The sequence below is a fragment of the Cetorhinus maximus genome, chromosome 5 (assembly GCF_964194155.1).
Source record: "Cetorhinus maximus chromosome 5, sCetMax3.hap1.1, whole genome shotgun sequence".
In the NCBI taxonomy this organism is placed as follows: domain Eukaryota; kingdom Metazoa; phylum Chordata; class Chondrichthyes; order Lamniformes; family Cetorhinidae; genus Cetorhinus; species Cetorhinus maximus.
The window spans coordinates 138,505,322-138,532,835 of NC_135883.1; the positions used below are offsets into that span (position 1 = coordinate 138,505,322).

A 27,514-nucleotide genomic window follows, 5' to 3' on the forward strand; every position below is an offset into this window, starting at 1 on the left:
TAACTGTGGTCACAGATGCACTTAGAAAGAGACTTTGTCCAATTGTGGTTTTTGTGTCAATCTAGAACTGTAACTAATCTTTTAAATACAGTTTCCTCTGGTGGTCTCAGTTTCTGTTTTGTGAAGTTGCTGAACATTAGGGAAAATTTCAACATTCATGATGATGATTGATGATGGAGTTATGCTTCAGCTTGAAGACATTATTATAAAAATTAACAAACACCATACTGAAAAGACCATTCAGACGTACAAACTTCCATCACAGAGGCAAGCACTTGGGTCAACTTACTTGCAATCTATCGTATCCCAAAATCACTACTCTGGCAATTTTCTATCGTTAAATATTAATGACTGTAATGGTCCATCTATTTTCATTACATTGTGGAAGCTGCTTACTTTGTGAGCTAAAGACATGTGTTTTCCGTACTGAAATGCCATTTCTTGAACTTCTGTGTCATGTTTCGCCAGCTGCATTGCACCTTGACAACTCTTTGCCAGCAAAGCACCATGCGATAGAAAAATCCGCTCCTCCCAGTTAGTCATCAGGATGTCATCAGTAACCTTCTCCTAAGAGTAAACATATCAGTTACCACTATTATGGGATTATGAGTAATAAATGCACCACCAGATATACCTGTGCATTCAGGAGCAATACATGCATTAATGACCTATGGCAAGTCTTCTACTAGAAATAAAGCAGTAACATAACTAAATAAATCTTCTGCATAAAGGACCACAATCAGTAATAATTTCAAAACAAAGGTGATCAATGCTGTCGGATGGCCTCATTTTTGAATCATTCCAATCGCAAAGAGACACCCAAATTATTAATATGTTAGAAACTTCAGTTGCTGGTGTCAGACTCAATCATATATAGGAAATAATTTCTCATTTATGAGATAATCACTAGCCCCTTGCTCCTGCTTTCATTGGATGGTTCATTTAACTTGAGGCTTAAAAAAAATACAAGCCCTGGGAACTGAGCAATTCATAGCTACCCACAATATGATCTTGAAGAGGTGACTGGGAAAAACAAAATGTAGTTACTTTTGTGTGACTGTCTAAAGTATCCATTTTTCTTAATACAGAAAATCTCTCAATATATAAACAGGGTGGACTATTTGTTCTGGTGGATCTCACATTCTAAAAATAAACCTAATTCCTAAGAAGGAAGGGAGGGAGGAACTCAAGAAAATTACAATCGCCAAGGAAGTGGTCCTGAGTAAATTGTTGGAGCTGCGGGCTGACAAGTCCCTGGGTCCTGGTCGACTACATCCTAGGGTCTTAAAGGAAGTGGCTAGTGAGATAGTTGATGCATTGTTTTTAATTTCCAAAATTACCTAGATTCGGGGAAAGGTCCATTAGATTTGAAAATAGCAAATGCAACTCCTTTCTTCAAACAGGGAGGGAAACAGAAAGCAGAAGCTACAGGACAGTTAGCTTAACATTTGTCATAGGGAAAACGTTAGAAGTTATTATTAAAGACATAGCAAGGCAAAAATTCAACGTAATCAGACAGAGTCAACATGGTTTTATGAAAGGGAAATCATGTTTAACCAATTTATTGGAGTTCTTTGAGGAAGTAAGATGTGCTGTGGATAAAGTGGAACCTGTGGATTTACTGTACTTAGATTTCCAGAAGGCATTTGATAGGGTGCAGAGAATAAAAGCTCATGGTGTAGGGGTAACATATTGGCATGAATAGAAGATTGGCTGGCTAACAGGAAATAGAGAGTAGGCATAAGTGGGTCTTTTCCTGGTTAGCAGGATGTAATGAGTGGTGTGCCACGGGGATCAGTGCTGGGGCCTCAACTTTTACAATTTATATAAATGACTTAGGTGAAGGGACCAAAGGCATAGTCGTTAAATTTGCTGATGACACAAAGATAGGTAGAAAGGTAAATTGCAAAGAGGACATACGAAGGCTACAAAGGGATATTAAGGTTAAGTGAGTGGGCAAAGATCTGGCAAATGGAGTATAATGTGGGAAAATGTGAAATTATCCATTTTGGCAGGAAGAATAAAAAAGCATATTATCTAAATGATGAGAGACTGAAGAGCTCCAAGCCAGTGCAGACTCAATGGGCCTCCTTCTGCACTGTAAAGATACTATGATACTGAGATGCAGAGGGACCTGGGTGTCCTTGTGCATGAATCACAAAAGATTAGTGTGCAGGTACAACAAGTAATTGGGAAAGCTAAGAGAATGTTATCATTTATTACGAGGGGAATTGAATACAAAAGTGGGAAGGTTATGCTTCGGTTATACAGGGCATTGGTGATACCACATCTGTAGTATTGTGTGCAGTATTGGTCATCTTATTTGAGGAAAGATGTAAAAGCGTTGGAAGCAGTTCAGAGAAGGTTTACTAGACTAGTGTTTGGAATGGGCAAGTGTCTTATGATTGGACAGGCTAGGCTTGTATCTGCTGGAGTTTAGAAGAGTAAGAGGCAACTTGATTGAAGCATAAGATTCTGAGGGGTCTTGACAGGGTGGATGTGAAAGGATGTTTCCTCTTGTGGGAAATCTAGAACTAGGGGTCAAAATTTAAAAATAAGGTGTTGCCCATTTAAGACAGAGATGAGGAGAAATTCTCTCTCTCTCATAGGGTCGTGAGTTTTTGGAATTCTCTTAGTCAAAAGGTGGAAGCAGAGTCTTTGAATATTTTTAAGGCAGAGGTAGATAGATTCTTGATAAGCAAGGGGGTGAAAGGTTATCGGGGGTAGCAGGAATGTAACCTCAACTCCACAATCAGATCAGCCATGACCTTATTGAATGGCGGAGCAGGCTCAAGGGCCGTGTGGCCTACACTCCTGCTCCGAGTTCAAGAATTCGTATGCAGTTGGTCGGAATAGCAAGGAAGCTAAGGAGATATTAATTTCCTGAAATTGTATTGCTTTATTGGTCTATACTTTGCATACATAATTGAATGTAGAGTAACTGCAAGAGGGCCGACTTGATAGATCAGGTGTAACTTGTTTCTCATCAAACTGTAAAACTGCAGTGATCCCTGCAGCATATTCCCAACCTCACTATAATGTTGCTCTTGAGCTTAGCAGGCTGCTTGAAGCAATGAAGTACTAGCTGAAAAAATAACGTGCGGTTCCCCAAGAAACAGATGGCAATTAATTGTCAATTGGGGACTCCCTTTCTAATTAACACACTTTGAGTTGTAATTTTTCCAGATGCATTTACACCCAGATCAGAATTCCATTATTCTGGTTGTGAGGAGGAACGAAGAGCGAAATGAGCAATTTTGCTCCATTTATATTAGTGGACAGTTTGGAGTATAGGTTATATTACAAACTCATTACTACACTATGACCAACAATTTTAGTTTTTGTGGGATTTTTAGCTTCCTAAGTGCACAGCTCCAGATATAGGAAATGCACAGGTCCAGAGACTGCATTGTTGCAAGAGTGTATGGCACTGAAAGGGAAACTATGAGCCTAGAGCATTTTGTGAATAGAGACGCTGCCGGCAGAAGCATGCATGAGAGAGAACTTTCAGCACATCACCACGGAAAGGAAAACATGCACTGGAATGGCCACAGGATCTAAATGAAGCATCCCCAGGGTCAGTCGATTGAATGTTTAAGCATCATCGCACATCAGGGAGTCAAGTCTAAAAATCACATCTCAATATTGACATTTGAGAGTCAACTTTAACACAAAATTGTTTATTTTCAGCCCTGTGTGCAAAATGAAAATACATGTTAAAAAAAAATATCCATTAAAGCTGCCTGGCAATCTGTAATCACCTTCTCTTCTCAACCTAACAAAATAAGAAAATTTCATTCCAGCAACCAGATGTTAACCACATATTTATTTACACCAAGAGAATTAGACTACATATAACTATCTGCAGTTTACATGCAAATTGCAACAATTTTCAGCAGTGCTGGGCTGAAAGCACATTCAACCCTTGCTTTCCCAGGCCAAATGTATTAAGAGAAATGGGTGCTGCAAAGAATGGACAGGTACAGTTCAGCCTACATCAAATGAAAAGGTTTGAACAGCCTAAACCACAAATTATGCATAATTATGACTCAAATCGTGAGAATCATGGACCCACAGCTATGACATATAGGCATGGTTGGACACACATGGGACTGAGACCTGAAAGGTGCCAGAAACATAAGGGAAGCAGTAGGCCATTTAGCGCCTTGAGACTGTGCCACCACTCAGTGATCTGCACCTCAACTCTGTTTACCCACCTTTGTATAAGTTTTGATACACTTACCTAACTAAAGTTCATCAATCTTACTTCATCCTATATTTACAGGCTTTTGGAGGGGCCGAGTTCCAGATTACTACCACACTGGTGTTTCCTAATTTTAACTCCTAAATGACCTAACTTTAATTTTAGGATGATGTCTTTTTGTCCTGGATTCCTCCACCAATGGACATAAGTTTTTTTTTGCACCTAATCGATCAAATCCCTTGATCATTTTAAGTACCTCAGTTAGATAACTTTATAACCTCTGAAACTCAAGGGCACACAAACCAAGTTTCTACTTCATAATTTAACCTTTGGCATCATCCCAGTGTAGTTGTGCTATATTCCTTCCAAGGTCAATATACTGTTCCTAAGGTATAATGACCAAAACTGAATGCAATCGTCCAAATGGGGTCTGTCTGAGACTCTGTACAACACTAATATTACTCTGTCACTCTTGCATTCCAACCCTTTTCAGGTAAAAAGACCCCATTCATTCCATTAGCCTTCCTCTGCAATCATTTTAACAATTTTAAAAGGCTTTTTCACTTCTTAGTACATCCAAAGTCGAAATATGCAACTGTATCCAATTAAATATTGGGAAGACTGAAGCCATTGTTTTCAGCCCCTCCTTCAAACTCCATTGCCTCGCTATCAACTACATCCCGCTCCCTGGCAACCTTGGAGTTACATTTGATCCTGGAATAAGCTCTGACCTCATTTGTGCTACCATTAGGACTGATTAGGACGGCCTATTTCTACCTCCGTAACATGGTCCGTCTCAGCTCATCAGCTGCTGAAACCCTCATTCATGCTTTTATTACTTCTTGGCTAGTGTCTCAATTTCTATCCCCCATAAACTTGGTGATCCAAAGCTCTGTTGCCCATGTCTTAACTCACAGCAAGTCCTGTTCCCTTATCAACCCTGTGCTCGCCAACCTAGAGTGGCTCCTGATCAAGCAACGCCTTCATTTTAAAATTCTCATCCTTGCTTTCAAATCCTTCCATGGCCTCACCCCTCCCTATCTCTAATTTCCTCCACCCTCACAACCTTCAGATATCTGCCCCCCCTTTAATTCGGTCTCTTGAGCATCCTCAATTTTAATTGCTCCACCACTGGTGCCGTGCTTTCAGCTGTCTAGGCTCTATGCTCTGGGATTGCCTCCTAATGCCTCTGCACCTCTCCACCTAGTTCTCCTTTTTTAAGGGGCTCCTTACAACCTAACTCTGTGACCAAGCTTTTGGTCATCTGACCTAACATCTCCTTATGTGGCTTGGTGTCATATTTTGTTTTATAATACTCCTGTGAAGCAGGTTGGGACATGTTATTACGTTAAAGGTGCCACATAAGTACAAGCCGGAGAGTAAAAGTGTCAGTACTTAAGATCAACCTCAGAAAAGCATTCTCTACTTCGTTTTCACTCTCAGCAGCTAGCTTTTAATCTTAGTTATGGCTCTTTTCCAATCAAACCAGTTTGGATTGGAACCCAGGTTCTAAAAGAAAGTGTTGTAACCTACTTCAGCCCCCTCATCTGAGTTTCAAAGGACAGTGCAACAATTAAGAGTCATTAAATATTTGCAGTATTTTCCATTTTTAACTTCAGATTTCCACTATTTTGCAGTGTTTTCTCCCCCCAGCGTTGCTAAGTCTATTAAAATTGATATTTAGACTTTTAACTGCATTTGACTAAAAGTCCGTCTTCTCAGAAATAGAAGAAATCACTCCTTGATCATAGGGAATGTGGAGATTTATTTTTAACACTATATATATATATATATATGTATATATATATATATATACGTTCCTCAAATAGTTCATGGTTTTAACAAAGGAAACACAATAAAGTGATTATATTACCTCATCAGTTCGAGCATTTTCGTAATACACGCCTTGAACCAAGTCTCCAATTGCACTTGATACAAGCTCCACAACCTGCAGAAAGAAATAAAGACGTCATTCAGGATTGTGAGGACAGCCTCTCTCGCCAACTGAAATTCTATACAGTCTCACCCATTTGTATATGGCAATCAGATTCTACAGGACTAACAGCACTTCCAGCAGCAATCATTTCTTACTTTGTTTCCATTCAAAAGACCAGCAGTCAAGTCTCCCAAGTCATATTGTTTGAAAGATTAACAATTGCTACTCAATGAAAACCTGATAAGAGCACATCATGTTAGATTGAAATTACATTCTACAATCAAGAGTGATATCATTTTTATCCCTACTGTTTCACATTGTTTGGGGACAAAGTGAAATGTGCAAAGCAAATTATGACATTAACCAAAGTGATCTTATTAAGTCTTAAGTGATGTGATTAACATTCAATTCTATTTAGCTGAACAAAATATTGTGAATTATACAAATCTGACAAAAAAATTGGACTCAACCACATTTGTTAGTATCACAGATCTTAAGGGGTTCAATTTTGGCCACATCAATCCAGATCCATTTGGAATATTGAACTAATCAGGTCACTTGCATGTTGCTTTTGATCACAATTTCACCATATGATGCACTTGTAGTGAGTTTTCATTGGAAAAGAGATCATTACAAAGTACAATTTGTAATTGCTTTCATGAGTGTTAGCATAGGCATGCATGTCACAGTATATGCAAGTGGTTTCTAAACAACTTTTGCTCCCTTGACCTACTGCATAAAACAAGATTCCACTGTATTTCTACAAATTAAGATACATCTCATCCACCAGCAACATGCTCTGCTCAATAAAACAAGCTTTACAGTATAGTGCAAAACAAAAACTATTATAATTAAAAGCAGAAGTATTAATTATGTAACAATTCCATGTCAACCAATGCCATTCTTAGCAACTCTGTACTGTTACTATATATTAAAAAAAACTATTTTTCTCCCTTGAATCCAGAAGGTTTAAGTTTGGAGTCCAGAGTAAACATAGTTCTTAATCAGTCATGTTGCCCTTTGAGTAACCAGATCCTTGAGGAAATATTGTAGCAATATGAGCTGCTGCAGTAACCCAAGGACAATGCTCCTACAGTGTTACCAGATGTGTTGTGTTATTTAACATGGGAATAGAGAAAATGAAGGTTTTTTTGGAAAGTATCAGATAAGCTCCATTCCCAAATCCGAACGGATTGAGTATCGCCAACAGGTCTATGGAGAACTGTAACCAAACTCCCAACAAGGGATTGTATTACAGTTCATACAAGTTACATCCCAAGATTCTTCTGATGGCTGAGACACATAATACAAATCAATCACTCACAAAAATGTTATGGTTTGTGAAACGGCCTGTGCCTAGAGACCGGCAGATCAACAGCCACTGGTAATACGAAGAGGAATTCACGAAGACACCAAGTCCTGTTCTAAATGTCAAAGTGATAGCATGAACTCCTAACAATGCATTGAGCTGTGGATAACTAGCTATTTTCTGCCTTTGCTGTAACACGAGACACCATACAATGCAAGCAGAGACTTTGCTCTCTTTCAGCACTGATCCTGACCAGCATTAGTAGAGCCAATATTTTTTTAAACCAAAGAACAAGGGAATAATATTAAATAAAACCAAGATGACAGAAGTAAAATTGCAGAAGTCACTATTTGGTTGCAATTCAGTGACTTAGCAAAAATAGAATCAGAATTATTGAATAATTAGGAACTCAGTTAACATTATTCCCCACATTCTGTAGGCAATAAAGCACACATTCACATCTATCACTCCTACTAATACACAAGTAACTAAAATGATTTCTGCCAGAGTGCAAGGCTCTGTCCAATAATGCATTTTATTGCTGATATTATTTCAGGAAATTATATTATGCAATTCTGAACAAAACTTGCCTGAAACATTGCAGAATATGAAGACTCCAAGTGTTACATTTCAAAGTTCACAACCCAAACGTTAGTACTGGCAATATTTCCCTCGCACTTAATGGAATAGTTTAGGATCTCTAACATGGGTCTTATTTTGAAAGAATGATTGCAGGTGTCAGCACTTATATGAGTATAATCCTTAGAGAAATGAATTTCCTTTTGTATTTAACAAAACACCAATATTTTTCACAACTTGACAATGACAGCAGCAAAATGACTTTATGAATTAATGTGATAACGAAGCAAAGGATCAAAGAAATCAAAAAAATATTCAACGGGAAAAGAATGCAGCACTCATTTTCAATTCAATGGTCTTTGAAGCTCTGTCCCCAGAACATTATCGATAACTTGGGCTCCAGGAGGCAGTAAGGAGTATCAGCTGTGACTCTCCATTCTGAATCTTCCTCTGTATTCAGGAAAGCAATTCAGTATTCACTAAAAACAAGAGAATAAACAGGCAGATGTCCAACAGTAGAGACATGAGGCATAATATGATACAGTGCAGCTCTTCAGACTTAACAATGGGTGCCTCAGTGGGGGCATCATAGAGCAGAGGCTGTCCAAATTGTTTTTGTTTCTTGTATATTACAGAGCTTGTGATGTATAGATTTTTACAAACTGCCATAATGACAAAACTGATCGGGATGATCCAGGACATCCCAATCTGTTCACAACTTTTTGATGTTTTGGTACTTGTTCCCCACCACCCCTCTTCCGTGCAGTTTCTTCCTGAATCCCCAGTTGAGAATGACATCATTCTTCTCATGCTCTACTTCAAGATGGAGTTTTCTTCCCTTGCCTCCCCAGTTCAAGGGGACATTCTTCTTGACCCCCCCTTCCAATTTTCATGCGGGCTCTCTGTGCCCTCTCCACTAACTCTGACCTTTTGTGCTTTCAACCTCACCTTGCCCCACAGTTGGTGCAGATCCTTTGTTGCCTCAACCCCTCTCTGGAACCCATACCCTAAATTCATTCAACTCTAAACGCCAACTCCAAACTCACCTGTTAACAAAGTTTTCATCAACCCTCTTCAATGGAAATAGAAAACAAATATTGGAAGATTTATGAAAGCGCTTTTGAACATTTTTATGTTATAAGTGCTGTTACAATCCAGTTAGGGACCAGTAACTTTTTGTTTAAAGTAGACAAAGTTTGAAATCTCAGTGACCCACTAAAAGAATAAAGCCATAAGATTCCATGATTTTGAACAAACAATATAAACAATATCTATCTTATACTCTAACATTCAGAATTAACATGAATTAATATGAATTAATGGGAAAACTGTGGTCAAACACACCATGCTGCACATTAAATGGCAAGTACCATGGATTTCTCCGCAACCTATCCAGTTGCCAGTGACCACTGAGAGTCACAAAATCTCATTAAAACTCTGTCTCCCTCAGGAGATACTTCAACTCTTCACTTTTGAAGATATAGCCTCTGAATTCCCTCAAAAGCCGCTCTGACTCAGGCTTCCTTAATGACTGCTCACTTTCCAACTGTTCAACCTCTTCTCCTGAGACTGTGTCCCACAGAATTCACAAAGGTGCACTCCTATCTCTAATTACAAGCACACTTCCAACTCTTTCAGGGACCATTCGCTTCACTAAACTGCCCCCGAGTTACTCTGAGCTACAAACGGATTTGAGGACTTCCATAAGGCCCTAACTGCATAGAGCCTGTTAACAGCTCCCAGGGCTTTTCTGAGCCCTAATTGCCTGAAACCTGCTAACAGCAGCACCTTCTTGGTATGGAGTCTCTTACCCTGCCTAACACTCACTCACCCAGCCAACAAGCAGGTAAATTGAAACCAAAGAACCATCTTAAGCTTCACCTATCTCCAGGACAAGGTAGCCCTTCGTGGTTCACTGAATGCTTTTAAATTAATTTGGCTCTAACTCCCAAAACAAAGCAACTCTTTGGACTGCACTAATTTGCAAGCAGTGTAGACATCACATCTCCAGTTCTCCAGCTAAGTAAGCCCACCTGCTGTTTTAGGATCTCACCTTTCTAGTTGTTAACCCCTTAAGTCAACATGGCCTTAAACTTTGAGATGTAATGCTCTTCAAGCTTCTTTCATTGCATTTATCCCATTTTCTACAGATAAACTTTAATTTTCCCAGAACTAAATACCTCTAAAATATTAACATGAACCATGAACTAGATATTTGTCACAGTACTACACAAGTGCAAATGTGAAATCAGAGGGGTGGTTTAGGGTTTTTAGGGATTACCAGCATGAGTCTCGACTTTAATTTCCCCATTTAATTTCCAATGTTGTCTCCCTCCCTTCTTCGCCAATTTCAGATTGGCACATTGCCCCCCTTTATGTGGATGTGTGCATCTCTCCATGCTGTGCTTCCTATCTCCTGCCAATTCTTATCTCCTGATGCTACTTCAATTACAATTATTGCCTACTGTATACTGACAGCAGCAATTGGCAGGGAGTGGGGAGGGGTAAAGTGACAGCCAGTGATAATGCTGAGGACAGAAGAACCAGCAACATCACTTGAGGGGGGTGGGATGGAACCAGCAGTAGTGATCTATGTGCGTGGGGCAGATATCTTGACCTTGTGGAATAGTGCCAAAATTGGACCATAGTTTGGGCACTCCTATCAGTAAAGCATTAAGCCTTAATGGAACTTTCTTCCAGTGAACACTACAGAAGAAACATGGGGCGGCGTGGGAGGAGAAATCTGTACAAAAGAACAATTCCTAGGGCTTCTTGAACCTGAAAATTTAGAAATCACTTAAGATGAAGAAACCAATAGAAGCTAACTGGAAAAATTGATTTGCGGATTTCTTTAGTCCGGAGTGGTAAAGACAAAATTGACAAAGACTACATTTTAAGTGGTATTAGACAATTGTTACTGCTTGAGCTTGTCTCAAGATGCGAATGGTCATGGAATTCCTAATGGCTAGAGTCAACTTATTATAATACACCAGCTCCTAAACAATTTTGAAGTGATAGCAGCAATTGACCCATCCCTTTTACAGTCATTCACTCAAAGGTAATTGGCAATGCTTAACCACAAATCATTTGTAGGAGAAAATCTATATTAAACAGGGGCATTATAGACTTCAAGTCAGTACTTTTATTTATGATGTAGATTGCTATTTATAAACACACAAGGGAGGATGCAGCACTGACAGGTCAGATTTTGAATTCATCCTAAATAAGTGCGAGATGCTTATAGATTCTTCTTCACTAAAATTGGGATGATTCATTCAATTTCTTCTGCTATTTCTTCACCTTCCACCAGGTAGCACGACCCCCCCACCCCCCCGCCATGCTCTAGCCTGAACCTGCATTTTGCTTTAATCTATCCTTTTCCTCATCTCCTCTCATGCCCTCCCCAAGTTCATCTTGTCCCTGAGACTTAATTCCTGTTCCCTTGACTTTAATATTAAACTTCCCTTCATCTCATTAACACTGAGCTTCCCTTCTTGGACTCGCATGTTAGCTGACATCGTAAAAAGTTCCCTCTGTTAAAGATGCTGCTCGGATCCCTTTTAAAAACACATCTGTTCTTCATCTCTCATCAAAAACAAACCCCCCGCATGGCCCTGCGGTCCGAGTGAACTGGCCCATTTGCAACTTAACTTTGCTCAAAGTTCCTGAACATGTCACCTTCTAAAATCCATGCCCATCTTTCCCACAACTCAACATGAGAATTTCTCCAGCCCTATTAACATCGCTGGTTTTAACCAAAGTCACAAGGATATTGTCTGTGAACCCTCCTTGACATTTTAGCGCCAACTCCTGCACTTTGCACAAGCTGTCTGCCTCCCGAAATCATTATCTGTGCCTTTGTCACGGTAGGCTCACCTATTCCAATGCTCTCATGATCAGCCTCTCATTCCCCACCCTCCATAAACTTCAGCCCCAATGACTCCAGTTTAAAATGCTGATCCTTCTGCTTAAATTCATGACCTCGCCCCTCCCTTGATCCTAGATCTGTAATCTCAAATGGTTCAACCTACTCTGCCACCATTCTTTGTCCTCTGGCAGGCCTTTTTTGCAATCATACCAAGAGCTGTCAAGAGCCCATGGTCTTGAGATTCCTTCTCTAAACCCATCCATCTCTCCACCGAGACCCTAAGTCTTGGAAGGAAAGTAGAGCAGGTTTATTAAAATATTACCAGGGCTCCAAGGATTAGATTACAAGGAAAAATTACATAAACTAAGCTTGTATTCCCTGGAACAAAGAAAATTAAAGGGCGATTTGATTCAGTGATTTCGGGTTTTGAAAGGAATTGATAAAGGTAGAGAGAAACTTTTTTCCACTGATGGGATTCCACTGGTGTCTGGGACAAAGGGACACAACCTCCACCCATTCAATAAAGTCTTCTCTCCAGCTTAATCATTTTAAATCTTAATTTTAAACCCAGCTCACCACCCCTTGTAATATCTCCTTTCTTGGCTCGGCATAATCTTTTTGTCTGATAGCCTTTATGAAGCTTCATGGGACGATTTTTTACATTGAAGCCGCAATCTAAGCATATAAATTGTTGTAAACAGCATTAAATCCTGTCCACATCATCAAACCATATATTGTTAAAGAAATAAACAGTCAAATGCTCAAGTATCATAAGGAAACGTCTCAATTCACTTTATTCAGGGAAAAGTATTGTTGTAGGTTATATTTACTGTTAATTCAATAACCTATTCGGTTTACTTTCAGGAATTCATTCTTTTGTTATCTGTAGGAAACAAGAACTGCAAGAGCAGAAACAACTAATGGCAGAAATGATCTGAAAAACATTCAGAAAAGATGAAGTTAAAAGCACACACACACAACAGTGGCAAGAAGTGTACTTAAAGATGGAGTTTTTCGGAACTTTTAAACTTGTGCTTAAATTACTGTTATTCTATAAAGAACTTTACTACCTCTGCCATTGATAAGACTGGAAAATTACAGCTCTATCGTCTTTTATTACATTAGCTGCCTTCTGTTTGGCAGAATTTTAAAATACACAAGAGAATGTTTATTATACAAAAACTACTTCAGCTCCCAGGGGATGGCATCATTTGTGGGTACACTAACAGATGTGGTATCCGGTATGCATATTTCTGAAAGGATGACAGGAAGTCATTCATGAAATTTGATGAAAATAATACAAGGTTGGTGTTCACACAAGGACACACGAGCAGCTCTATTATAACATACATTTCCTGCTTCTAGAATAATAAGGCAGGATGGAAATTTAAAAAATCATGCCCAGAGTTGATATTTTGACAAATGCAAAGTGCTGACCATAGTTTATTTTACCAAAATGTTACACATCAACAAAAAGCTTCACTGCATTGGTGGCAACAGCTTTTGGTAAAATAGACAGGAATTTTCTGGCCCCATTGGTGTCGGGCATCATGGTGGGCTGAGTGGGGTACAATATGGTGAGAAGGCCAAAAATCGGTTTTAGGCCGTTGTGAAATCAGTTTGCAAATCATCCGCTGCACCCATCTAAGGTGGGCCGCATTTCCCACCGCCGCGTGTCGGGAATGTCACATTTGCATCTAATTATAAGCCCTGCTTGCCCAACGTCAAATTTGCCTTCCACGTTGGCAAGACTTCAGAGCGTGTGCTTCATGACTGCCTTTAAAAGGTGTACAGCCGGCGACCTGAACTTCGAGGGGAACTTGGAGGTGAGTGCACACAACCTTGCATGGTGCCTACAAGCATAGCCCATAGGACATTAAGGAAGAGGTGTCGCGCAAAGGCAAGTCGCTTTTTCCCGGCATACTTTCAGTGCAGTGCCGGGGAAGGGGCTCCAGTGCAGGTCAGGCCAGGGGGTGTCCAGCAAGGCAGCACAGACTGGAGGAAGTACTCGACCACATGCCAGCGACAGCTGGGAAGTGGTGGGGAAGTGGTAGGGGGTTAGGTGCAAGGTGGGTGGCTATGCACCTGGAAGAGCTTGTCAAGAGAGCGCATTCTCCACAATGGAGGCTGCCTAGCTGCAGCTTCATTGGCATGCTTGGAGTCAGGTCTCTGAAGCTTTCCTGCTAATCAAGCAACGCAAAAGCATGAAAGCGTCACCAAATGCTCCAGAGCTTTTCACTCCTCAGACACAGACATCAAATTAATGTGCCTTTAGGGCAGCGGCAGCGCAATAGCCAACTGGGAAAGTTGTACAATCCCCTTGCGAAAGGTGACCATGGCGCAGATTTCAACGAAACATGGTACACAGATAGAATATGGCCCAAGAAAGAACTGATTAATTTTTGGCAAAGGTGCTAATCCAGATCCTCGAATTCTTTAAGAGATCCATTAACTTTCAGAGATAAGGCAAGTTGACTATTTTTAAACTAGTGGGTTGTTTTATTTAGAGTTTTGTTGATTGTTTTAGAATGTTGTGGATTGTCTGAGCTGCTGTGGTGAAATTTGTCACAGCTGTCAAAATGTGAGCAGAGCTTTCAGAGCAGACTGTTGGACGTGGATTGGGCTGAAGCTTCCCAATGAGATGGAAGCTCTTAATAAAAAGATTTTATTTTTCAGCTTTGCAGTTACAGTTACAGAGCATCAACAAATGAAGAGGGCATTCAGTAGAGCACATACATCATCCTGCTGTGTTAACAATGTTAATACAATTACGCAGTCATTCCTTGAGGCTTTTCCCTGCCTGGTTGATGCTATGGGCTCTCTCTCCCTGCAACTCACCAATCTAATCTACCACACTCCACAAATTCACATTCACGTACAGTAACCCTAATTTAGGCTTAGTTTCCCCCTTATTCTGACCCCACCTAATAACTTAGGGTTTCCCACTCAAGTGCTATCTGTCTCTCCCAGTATTCTTTGCACCTTGGTATTCCTCTCTAGTATTACCACCTGGTTCCTGTTTTGTCATGTGTTTGGGGTCGAGGTGGGGTCCTTTGGGGCTTGTTTATTTTCTCAAAGTAAGCTGCTTGAGAGTATTAAAAGCATTGCTCTTGATTTACAGCTACTATGTACATACTGGGAACTCTGCACGAAGTTTGGAACTTCTCCCTCCAGATCCCTGTTATTCAATCATGTGATGTTACATCATTACATCAGCATCATGTGTTTCTGATGTTAACCCTTTCCTCTACAGTTCCCACACCCGTGTCATGTTAGTTTAAACCTCTCCAATAGCCCTAGCAAATCGCCCGAGAAGGGAACTGGTCCCAACTGTGTTCAAGTGCAACCATCCTGGTCGGTACAGGTCCCATCTCCCCCAGAGCCAGTCTCAATGTCCCAGGAATTTATACGCCTCCCTCCTGCACCATATTAACCATCATCTGCTTTATCTTCCTATTTCTATACTCACTTGTGCATAGTACTGGGAAGTAATCTGGAGATTACTAGTTTTGAGGTCCTGCTTGCTAATTTTCTACCTAGCTCCCTAAATTTTGACTACAGGACCACATCCCTCTTTCTATCTATATCATTGGTACTGTTGTGGACCATGACTGCTGGCTGTTCACCCTCCCTGCTCAGGTTGCTCTGTAGCCAGTGATAAGGTTAAGTTATGCAGTGATTCTTTACAAATTCCGCCGTTCTTCTGTCAGGGCTATAAGTCATCTTCTTCACATCCTTGCTCCAGCATAAATCAAAGCTGCTTAATGATCCAAAAGCTTGTATTCAATGACATTAAATGGTCTCAGGATCATCTTTTTAGAAAGAATGGAGCCAGTCTCAAGTTAGTTGTTCATTTCATCTTCTGAAAACATCAAAATATTACCATCATGAGACTAGCTTCTCATTAACGGAACTGGAATGCACGCTTTTAAATGTACTGATAACAGATTCAGTCAGTCAACAGAGCGATATCAAGCAATGCATTACAAGGAGGCATATGCCACTGCTTCACATGAGCTTAAATAGTGAAACGTTGATGGCCAAGACTTTTTGCTCTGAGTGGTTAGCAATTTATTATAACATCAGTGTTACTCCATTCAGTGACATAGGGAGTGATTGGGTCATCACAATTTTTTGACCATAAATTGAGTGTCATACATCAATCATAAGCAGGTGCCTTATACAGTTTAGTCATAAAGCATAATTCACCGGCGTAATAGTTTGATATCCAGGATAGCCTGAAGCCTCCAAGTTAGAAGGCTGCAGATTCAAGTTCCACTGTAGGACTTGAGCAAACAATGTAGGAAGACATTTCAGTGTTGTATTCAGCGATTGCTGCATTGTCAGATGTGATGTTAAACCCACTTAGATGGATATAAAATTAAAACCTCATGATAATCTTTAGAGAAAGCGCAGGTAGCTCTTCCAATATCCTGACAAACATCCATCCCTTAACCAACACTATGAAAGCAGATTAACTGGTGATTCATCTCATTGCTGTTTGTGACTGCCGCATTATGCCTATAAAAGCAAGTGACAAAATTACAAAAATAATCCATTGGCTTTCTTTTTCCTCTGACAATATCCTCAATCAAACTGTAGGCTGAAAATATAACAGTGAATTGGTTTCCAAATTCATTAAGCTCTCCTGATTTGCAATGTTAACGAGCCACTCGTTTCACATACTGGCTTGTGTCCATTCCGCTCAAGAGAAAAACTGAATATTAGATACCAGGCAGCCTGAGATTAGAGAGCCCCTGTTCAAGAACTGATACCTACACAGTGCAATGGACCAAATGGCCTCCATCTCTGCTTCTTTGAAGCACACAGTATGAACAGATAGAAGGAAATTATTTTCTAAGCTCTATTTTAAGACTTATATGAAGTATGAGTTTTATTTTCTTGCTTCACCTGATCATCCGAGTCCCTCATTTTAATTATATCTGCATAATTACAGTTCACCATCCATTATTCCACATATAAACAGATAGAATATAATTTACCTTGTCATCTGTTGCAATAAAGCAAAATAAGTTGAATATGACTGTACCCACCATATCATGCAAAATTATCTTTAGGCCCTACAGTAATGGCACCTTTATGACCCTTAAATCTGTATTGTGGCCCTTTGTTTGCACAAGCAAGCTCAGTGGCCCCCACTGTACAATGACATGAAAAGTTAAAAAGAAAATAAATTATTTGAATACGTTATCTATAAGAAATAATAGTCAGGTTTATGGTTGTAATTCAATCTCTGGATTGTGTAGACACAAACTGCTCAGGTTTCACTTTTGCACTTTAGGACATCTGAACAGCGTGACTGAGTTACAGTAACGCAATACCTTTCTGTGATTCACAGGGTGCTGTGCTCTCCAATAATGACATCAGCAAGGGCTGCAATACCCTTTGGAGATTCAGGCAATTCCACTAACTGAACTCAGCATGGACTGCACAGTACTTTTAACTTACAACTATAAGCATGCTCCGCTGTATTTTCTTTCAAAATACAGCAAAAACAGTCCGTATTACATAAAATAACACGGGCAGTTTAAATAAAAGAGGTAAGGCCGTCCAGGAGTTCAAATGACATTTAAATTGTGGTCATTCGAACTCCTCGATTTTGTTACAGCTTTGCCACTCAATCCCAGTATCCAGTATTGTTTATACCACACACATGGTCTCCCGAGTGTTGAGATATGGAAATAGCACAGGTCATTTCACAAGACTTCAGTCAACAAGTTAGCAATGTCGCAAAGCCAGTTTCTTTTTAATTTATAAAAGTTTTATGCTCAGTGTAGTAACAAAAAGTAAAATAACCAGCTAACAAAGAAGTAAATTTCAAAACAATTTATAAGGTGAAGCCAACATACTTCAGGTTTATGCTTTACATTTTATTAACGTCATTCTGAAATACTTTACAGTACTCTAAAACCAGGTGGTTAACAGATATTTTATTCATGCATTCTATATGTGAATTATGGTAAAAGAATGCCAAGAGAAAGTTGAAAAAAAAAAGTAAGCTCTTCCACCTGGTCCCATACCGTTACCTCTGGAATCTCTCAATGTACTGTTCTTGGTACCATCTTTTCCTCATCCACACACATGGTATCAGCTTCTACGTGCATGCTGATGACATCTCGCTCATCAATTCCAACGCCTCCATGCTGTCACACTGTTTGTCTAATATCCAGCAAAGGAAGGGCCACAATTTCCCCCAGTGAAACATCAGGAAGATTGAAGACATCATCCATTGCACCCATCATAAACTCCACACCCTCACCTGCCCTTTTCACAAGCTAAATCAGACTGATCACAATCTCTGCTCACTATTTGACCCTGTGCTGAGGTGCTGACCCGATATGCTCTCCATCACCAAGGCTACCAGATACCAACTTCATTAAATTGCTTGCCACCACACCTGTCTCATCTCATCAGCCATTGAACCCTCTTCCATGCCAATGTCACCTTCAGACTTAACTATTTCAACATTCTCCTGGCTAATCTCCCATTCTCCACAGTCTGTAAATATTAGCTCATTAAAAATCTTGCTGCTTGCATCCTATTTTGCACTAAGTCTCACTCATTTGTCACTGCTTATCTCCTGTTACGGCAGGAGGACGGTAAATGCCTACTTGCCCAAATCCTAGAAGGAAATTTGAAGCAGCTTCCACAACTACTTGCAATTTGTACTTATTTCAAGATGCTGGCTTTGAATTCAGTGGCCAAGTCTTATAGGTTTCCTACAAAACTAAATTAAACCTTTATTAATAGAAGAAATGATTTTAAGCACATACATAGATCTACAAATTACTACTATGATAACTTCAAAATCCCCTAATTAATCTAAACCCCAGTTAGACCTCCGTTAAAGCAACAGTGAGATACACAGATTTTAAAAGACCAAAGCAAAGTAACACACAATACACCCTGAACAATCGAATTCAAAGTGAGTTTTTCTCAGCTTCAGTTCCTTGTAGACAGCAGTTTGAGGCTTAGATGCTGGAGGCTTTCCACACTTGTGTTAGATTTTAGAATGCCTGCCCTTACACACAGCCTTCCCCTGTTTATACATATTTTCCCCTTTGAATGCAAATTCCCATTGTTTCGCTATGTCTTTTGGACTTTACCTCTCTAACAATAAAACTTTATCACAGTACCAATTTTACCAGTGCTCTTTGGGAGAAATAAACACACAGTTTCTTAACTTCTCCTGGCTAGGTGTAACATTTCACACCCTCTTTTGAATTCAAGCTTGTCTGGTTTATTTAAAAATGCAAATGTTCCCTTTACACCTTTCATTCTAAAAATTCCCCCGTGTTTACCTACTTAACACTTCAACCTAGCTTATCTTCTGATACATCAAAGCCTTCAGACCAGCTGCCCTTAATTCAATTAAGTCCCACACACACACACAGACACAGATCCACTATTACTCTACAATAAATTCCAATAACATTATGAAAATTATTATACCTTCCTGACATCTCCATCGATTCAAAGTTGCTCAAAGTTTAAAATTTTAAGATTCTCATCCTTGTGTTTAAATTGTTTTATAGCTTTGCCCCTCCCTATTTCTGCAACCACCCCAGGTCATAAAGCCCCCTTCACCCAAACTTGCTAGCCTCTTGCAAGTCACCTCATCTGCACTCACCCATTGACAACGATGCTTTCAGCCACCTAGGCTTCGTGCTATAGAATTACCCCCTTCGCCCCTTTGCCTGTCCATCACGGAGCGGCTTAAAATCCACTGTTTGGACCAGAGAATTTGGTTATCCATCCTAAACAGCCCTTCTTTGGCTCAACATCCATTTTTGTCCGATTACCTTCCCACAAAGCAACTTGGAAGTTTTATTTTTTTTAAAGCGCTATGTAAATGGAAGCTGTCGTTGCTGCAATTATTCACAGGATATTTGTTTTCCATTTAAATATAAAGGGCAGAATTTTTCCCTCGGATGGCGGGCGGGCCATACTGGCTCGGCGGCGGACGGACTGCCGACCCCCGCCACCGAAATGGGGCCTGCCGCCATTTTGAGTGGGCGGGCCAGTTAAGGCCTGCCCACCGGCCTTCCTGTGCTTGGGGGGGGGGGGGGATTCCCCATCTGTCAAAGAGCGCACTGCTCCCTGAGGCAAAGTCCTGTCTCAAGGAGATTAGTGACAGGTAAGAAAAGTCAAAAAATTAAAAAATTATTAACATGTCCCCCTCATGCGACAATGTCACACCATTAGACTTTTTAAAAACGGACATGAAACTTCATCCTGCCAGTGGATGAGGTTTCATGTATTATCAGAAGCCCGCCGGGGCTCCTGGCCTGCCCGCCAACCTTAAGGTTGGTCGGGCAGGTCTTTAATTATCTTAATTGGCCATTGACAGGTCGGCGGGCAGACAGCTAATTTCGCTGTCCGCCTGCCTTCCTAAAAATTTAAAGGGACTGGGATGACATTGGGGGTTCCTCCCGACATCATCTCGCGTCATTTTCCCGTCGGCGAGCGGGCCCCACCCCCAAAACGCCGACGGGAAAACTCAGGCCAAAGGATTTCACCTAGGCTCAAGAGGAATAAAATCCAAGGTTGCGGATAATACCAAATTAGGGAACATGGCAAGTTATGAGAAAGAATGCAGGATAGTGCAAAGGGACACAGATAAAGTTATTGTAGTGGGCAGATAGCTTGTAGATGCAGTCAAATGTAAAGTAGCACTTTTGAGGGTGGAGAATAAAAGGAACCAAAGAACAAAAACCAGCATGCCCCAAATGGCAAGAGCCTGAGCAGCGGAGGAACAGGAGATTTAAAGCTTCTTTAAAGGTGGGAGTTCAAGTACAAAAGGCCACAAGAATGGCAAACAGGATTCTGGATTTTAAACAAAGAAAGTGATCTGGACAAAGACATTGGTTATGAATTAGAGGTACTGTGGGTAGCTCATGGCACCCAATAAGAAAGATATTAGAGCCACAGAAAGAATACTGTGAAGATTCACCATAATCATACCAGGAAGGAGTGGTCATGGTTCCAAAAAAAAGTTAAAAGAGCCTTTTATCATCAGAACATAAAACTTAAGGGTGTGGGAGTGGGGTGGAGGGCTCATAAAAGTTTCCAAAATTATGATCAAATGTTTCTACTGCTTGTTTAATCATCAATACAGGGTTTTGGACTTGAGAATAACAGGAGAATGTGAGGAGGCGGTATGTAGAAAAATGTGTTTCCAATCCACTCCTTTCAATTCAATTTGAGTTACCTGTTTGATTTTTTGAGCGCAATGAAGACGAATACTGTTTTGATTAAGTTGCTTAATGTCAATTACAGGATAATTTGAAATATTTGATTCAGTAAATAAAACCAAACTTAGATCATGGAACACTTGGCTGCAAGTAGCTATTGAGGCAAAGACCGAATCACCATATAAAAGGGAGCTGTACAGGACTATAAAAGGACTATAATAACGGGCAAGGAAATGCATTAGAAGGTATGTCCAGTTGAAGGGCTCACACCAATCCAATGACTTCCTTCTGTGTAATTTCTCTGATTCAAATAATAATTCAACTGACAAAGAGACAAACACCCAGAAACTCTATTCATTGCATTATCTCTTACTTCATGCATAACCACATCACAGTTCTACCTAAAGTAAGCTTGCTTGCATCTACTCTCAAATACATTGTGAGGTTCTGCAAATACAACTACTAATAAGATTGCAAATTCTTAACTTTCCCTTGCAATGTTCCAGACAACTCAGCAAGCAGAGTTCTTTCTCCTTTAGATTCTACAACAAGTTATTAATAAACGCTTAGGGTTGGATTTTGTGTAAGGACAGGAAAATGCGAGTTGTGCCCTTTTGTGGCTTCCAAAGCACGAGTTTGCCTCCAAACCCCATTCCTGCGATATGTTTGTCTCAGAGAGATATTAGCAGGGAGAGCTTGGGTTTTGCGAGCTGCAATGCAATGGAGAGTGGGGGTTGCCAAGGCGGGCTGGTTAGAAGGCCTGCCTTGTTCTCAGGGCCAGAAGCCCAGCTCCCAACATTTTCTTATGCCCTCTAGACCTCACCCCTCATCCCCCTTCCATCCTTCCTCACCCCCCCGCAATGTACCCTCCATAGCCACTCAGCCAATTATCCACTATCGGCAGACCTCAGGATATCTTTGAAATGGACATTGAAAAAAACTTCTAACAATCTAATAGAGCTATTATTCAAACATACTTCATACTGCGAAAAAAACTGTTACAAACAAGGAGGAGTAGGCTATTAGGTCCCTTGAGCATGCTCCGCCATTCAATGAAATCATTGCTGATCTTGCACAAAAGCCATTCAAAAAAATGTAAATCCCCTCAGGCGGTCGATCTGTTGTAAAAATAAGCACTTAAGTCAGTGACCATATCAAAGACAGATAATCCTTTAATAACCTCTTAAAATGACCAACACGTGAACACGGCCTCCTGCTGAGGTGAGTTGTTCTTAAGCTTTTAAAACTCAGCTAAGCATTCATAATAAGGTCAGCTGTCAAAACAAATAATTACCAATGCGAACAAAGGGGTCTATTGAAAGCCATACCAGATGTCCTGTCAATCAAAGTAGTCCAGAAGCATATAGCTTCTTTTTTCTCTAAGTGAAAGCTGAACTTTTTTTAAACCAAATTTAAAAGCGATCTGGACATTTTAGTCACTTCAGATCATTAAACTAGAAATACCAAGTAGCGTTGCTTCAGTTTTGAATGCACAGGAACACTTTTCCCATTGGAAAAAGTACTCTAATGCATCTCAACACTTACAATGCTGGTCAATGCACCTTTTCAGGACAGAACCCTATGATAAGACACTCATTTGAAGTTGTTAAAATATTTAACACTTACCTGACAAAATTTTCACGAATTCATAGCGGGCTCCTCCCAGTGGTCATGAACTCTCCAACAAGGCTTTTTTTTAAAAACAGACTTTCAAGACCGGCACCAGCACACGAAAATGGCAGGGGTTGGTGCGGGGAGGGAATTAAGATTTGCTCTTGGGCTCATAAGGGCAGTCTCAACCTCAGAAAAGGTCTTGGAGAGTCGCGCTCAAAAGTCCCTACCAAACCACTTAATTGGCCATACAAAAAAAAAGCCTTGGGGTCAGGAAGGCACTGCAAATTCAAATCTCCAGCAGATCTTCTTGGTCTGGTTAACAAGTTAGAAACAGTGTATATTGTGAAACGCTAAAGCAACATGAAACAATCTATACTTCCTTTTTCCAAAAAACCCAATAAAATTATGCTCAATTTAAATTGGCATTTCTTCAATTTTTGATGCAACAAATCGCCCAATTTTACAAAAGCGAATGTCCCAATCTTTTCTGCCATTTTTGAGGGAATCCATTACAGTAAGGTTTACTGTTTCAAATATGTAGTATAATATCAGTTCCATAAGGTTGGTTCTAGTTGACTAATCATTATACAGGTGAACCAATCCACTATGAAAAATCATTAGAGAAAGTGAATCCAAAATTTACCCAGAAAGGTGAAGGGGCCAGCTCAAGGCAGGACACCCTCATCCAGATACCAAGGGCAAGGTAGATGTCTTGATTGCTGAGTTCATACAACTGCCGATGCAGGAATATCCTGTGGGGAGATGGTGGTTTGGTGGTAATGTTACTGGTCTGGTAATCCAAAGACCCAGCCTAATGCTCTGTGTATATGGGTTCAAATCCCACCATGGCAGCTAGTGGAATATAACTTCAGTTAATAGATCTCGAATATGAAACTAGGCTCAGTGATGCTGACTATCAAACCTTTAACAATTGTTGTAAAAACCCAGCTGCTTCACTATTGTCCTTTAGGGAAGGAAATCTGCTGTCCTTACCTGGTCTGGCCTACATGTGACTCTAGACCCACAGCATCGTAGGACTCTTAACTGCACTCTGAAAGCGCAATTAGGGATGGGCAACAAATACTGGCCTTGCCAGCGACACCCACATCCCATGAAAGAATAAAGAAAAAAAAACTCAATTCTCCAGCATAATGAGGAAATTATGCAGAGGCAGTTGACAGAAAATTCAAGTGTCCTAACTTCTTGCATTACGTGATCTAATTTAGCAGAGCATCAAAAATAATTAGAATTGTTGATGACCAATTTGTAACAAACTAGTAGGTGAGCAGAGAAACTCATCACAAGTACACACTACAAACTTAGCTAAAAGAGAATATTGGACATGACGGAGCGAAAGGGTCTTTATCTTTGTTTGGTAGTACAAAACTTGAGTATTACTGAAGAAGAGACATTTGTTGAAACTTTTCATCTTGTACGCATCAGGACAATTTGCAAGAAAACACCAATGTCAGGGGAAACAACATATTTATACTGGATGAGAAGAGACAGCTGATTGGTTGGCAAATGGACTCTGATTGGTAGAGGCATTGTGATGGAGAATGCACCAGTGGATGGTGACTGACAGTTAACTTCCAAACATTGTTTGAAATTTAAACCAGGTAGCTTGACTCTGATTGGTCAAGACATTGCCCTAGGGAATGAACCAGCAAACGGCTGTCATTTATTTTGTTTAGCTGAAACAGGCACAATGTGTGTACATTTTTTTCTGCCTGCAAAGATCAGGGCTCTGTCCATTAATGTATGTAGCTTCCATTACATGCAAATGCAACGCACTTTGAGCCCGAATGACAATCTTAAATTGGCTGTCAGCGTAATTCTTAGTACACTGAGGATTATTTAGCAAATGTTGTCCAATCGTGGAATTACATCTCATGTTGGTTACTGTGTTTTGAGTTTTGCAAGCATAGGCTGGTTGGGTATGGTGCATACCTTGCTCGCTGTGAACTACGGAAGGGACATGTTGTTTGATATGATCTGCCAGTCTTTGAGATGTACGGTCTACATACCTAGCATCACACTGGCACTGAAATTCATACACCACATTACTCATTTGTGTGTTAGGCAGAACGTCTTTTTGGCTTGACAGCAATGTCCGGTTAATGGCAAATATTACTCACGTTGTTACTGCATAATAGCAGCAAGCTTAACCTGTTGCTCAAATTTTTGATACACCTTGCCTTACCTACATTGGTATTTTCTTGTGAATTATCCTGACGAGTGCAAGACGAAAAGCTTCAACAAGAAATCTCTTTTCACAGCAATCTTTAACTTTGTTTTTACATCACCAGATAAATCTTTAGCTTCCGTTATAAATCTTCATCTGAAATGGTTTTATGCCAAGGGTAGCTGGCCCTTCTCCAAAACCAAAAGTAAAAATGTGATGGTGCACAAGAGCTAAAATATGAACTCTGTTCCTTGTCCCACAGGCGCTGCCTGACCTGCTGGGTATTTCCGGCAATTTTGTGTTTTAATTTCAGATTTCCAGCAGCTGCAGCAGTTTTCTTCTTCCCCGTTCAGAAACAAATTCAATTCATTGCTAACCACTTGGCCCAAATGCTGGATATTTCTTTTCTGGTGGGAAAGCAAATCAACCCGAGTGGACAGAAGAGAAGATCTAACAACTGCGTTGTCAAAAAAGTGAAAAGAATAACAAAAGGCTTCTCCCATCTATACATTAGAGCATTCAAGTTCTAATTATTAAAAAGCTGCAGATCCCCTCAGCTCCACCTCTTCTTAAACCATTCTGAACAGGTAGCAATTTTCCGCTAATTCTGCACTGTTACTCCTAAGACTTAAATCATGATTACTTGATTTTTTTTCCCCCACGCACCCAAAAAGGTGATTAAGAGTTAAGAACCTGTATTTTCCATTAGCTAGGTTTAAGTATACCGTTCCATATTAATGAATAACTGGGTGAAAGTGATTGAGCAGTTAAAAAAAAAAGATTTCCCATTAGCAGTGAACTGGAAGGGCAGGACTAAGATTAGCCAGTAGGGGATGTTCACAGCCTGGACAACAAGGCTTCACCAAATCGGGGGGCACCAGTTCGACCAGCTCAATACAAAAACCTAAGTTCAGCCTGCAGATTCCAGAGATTTAGTCCGCAACATGCATAAATGGAGAGGTAATGCTGCATCAGAGACAGGCTAATTTATTAATGCAAGGAAGAAACAAACTCCAAATGTCTTGTATTTTACTGATTTTCAACGAGAAAAGATTTTTTAAATTCCCATACTCTACACACAATGCAGATTTCAGAAAATGCGTTGTGGTGAGCTAAACCATAAAACACACCAAACTGTTCAATTCCCAGCAGCAGTGTTAACATAGTGCAAAGTAGCACCTTTTTCTTTGAAACAACAGATGCAGCGAATCCCTTGGCAACTGCATAAAATCCTACATATTAATGCTTGTAAATTAGATTCCAGCACCAGTTTTTGCATACGGCAAATATTTACTGGCTTGTAAAGTTCCAACAACTCAACCAAGACATTTTATCCAAAAAGATCTTCAGCTGGATGAGCAAAATTCATCAGGTGATAAATCTACAGAAGCTTTCTTCAGGGAACAAATACCACAGAGCAGATACTAAAAAGTAATATCAAATCCGGTGCAAAAAAAGGCAATCATATTGGTTTCCACAGCAGATTTTTAATCATTCACCAGGATTACACAGAAGACTAGAATTAAGGACGTGAGGACATTAGAGCGGGTGCAGAAAAAAAATCAAGAGAATGGTTCCAGGGAGGAGGAGCAGTTACAGAGAGTAATTTACTGCACAGGGAGCCATTTGCTTATGTGGGTCGACTGGAGAAGATGGGGCTGATTTCCTTAGAGAATAGAATGAGAGATTTGACAGAGATATTCAAAATCATGAGGGGTCTAGGCAGAGTAGACAGGGAGAAACAGTTCCCATCAGCAGAAGGATCGAGAACCAGAGAGCACAGGTTTAAGGTCACTGGCAAACGCAGCAATGGTGAAAAAAGGAAAAACTTTGTCACGCAGCATGTGGTTGGGATCTGAAATGCAATGTCTGAGTGTGTGCTGGGGGTTTAATCAAGGCATTCAAGTGGAAATCGGATTGTTATCTGAAAAGAAAAAAGGTACAGAGCTACAGGGAACAGGCAGGGGAGTGGAACTAGGTGCGCTGCTCTTTCAGAGAGCCAGCAAGGGAACAATGGGCCAAATGGTCTCTTTCAGTTCTATAACTATTCTATCATTCCATATACGTGGCTAACATTTCACTAAATCCAGTCCGCAACCTTAAGATACTAGCCCACACTAAAGAGTTATTACTGGGATGTGAGCGTCACTGACTAGGCCAGCATTTGTTGCCCATTCCTAACTACCTTTGAGACGCTGATGGTGAGCTGCCTTCTTGGTGTCAAGCTTCTATGTGGAGTAGGTGCACCCACCGTGCTGTTAGGAATGACCAATTAATTTGTTTCTGGTGGTGTTTTTGGCAACAGGAAAGTTGCCTAGGACAACAGCTCTTCTCCAAATCATGCCATGGGACCATTTCCATCCATCTGAGCAGGCAAGAGTGGTCTCAGTTTAATATTGCATCCAAACTTCGAACAATACAGCATCAAGTGTCAGAGCAGGTTACATGTTCAAGACCTAAAACCAGAATGGAAGTCACAACCTCCTGATCATTTTTTGCTACCAACTGAGCCAAGCTAACCGAAAGGAACTTGCCCATAATTCAGAACATTATGCAAAATTTATAGAGAACTTGCATGACTTACAATCCAAAATTCAGAACGAC

General features: G+C 40.3%; 1 protein-coding gene across 6 annotated transcripts in view; it reads right to left on the minus strand.

Annotated features, from left to right (window-relative positions):
* Window positions 1–27,514, minus strand: part of pdss2 (prenyl (decaprenyl) diphosphate synthase, subunit 2) — a 201,484-nt gene that overhangs the window by 41,495 nt on the left and 132,475 nt on the right. For 5 of the 6 annotated variants that reach the window (XR_013576649.1, XM_078542522.1, XM_078542523.1 and 2 more), the window contains exons 5-6: window positions 6,078–6,152; window positions 397–564 (exon numbers count right to left, since the gene is read on the minus strand). Coding sequence is in view for 5 of the 6 variants with exons in the window: in XM_078542522.1 (XP_078398648.1) it covers window positions 397–564; window positions 6,078–6,152 (243 nt within the window). In the remaining variant the exon portion in view is untranslated. The remainder of the gene's footprint in view (window positions 1–396; window positions 565–6,077; window positions 6,153–27,514) is intronic. The other variant, XM_078542524.1, reaches the window with a different exon arrangement.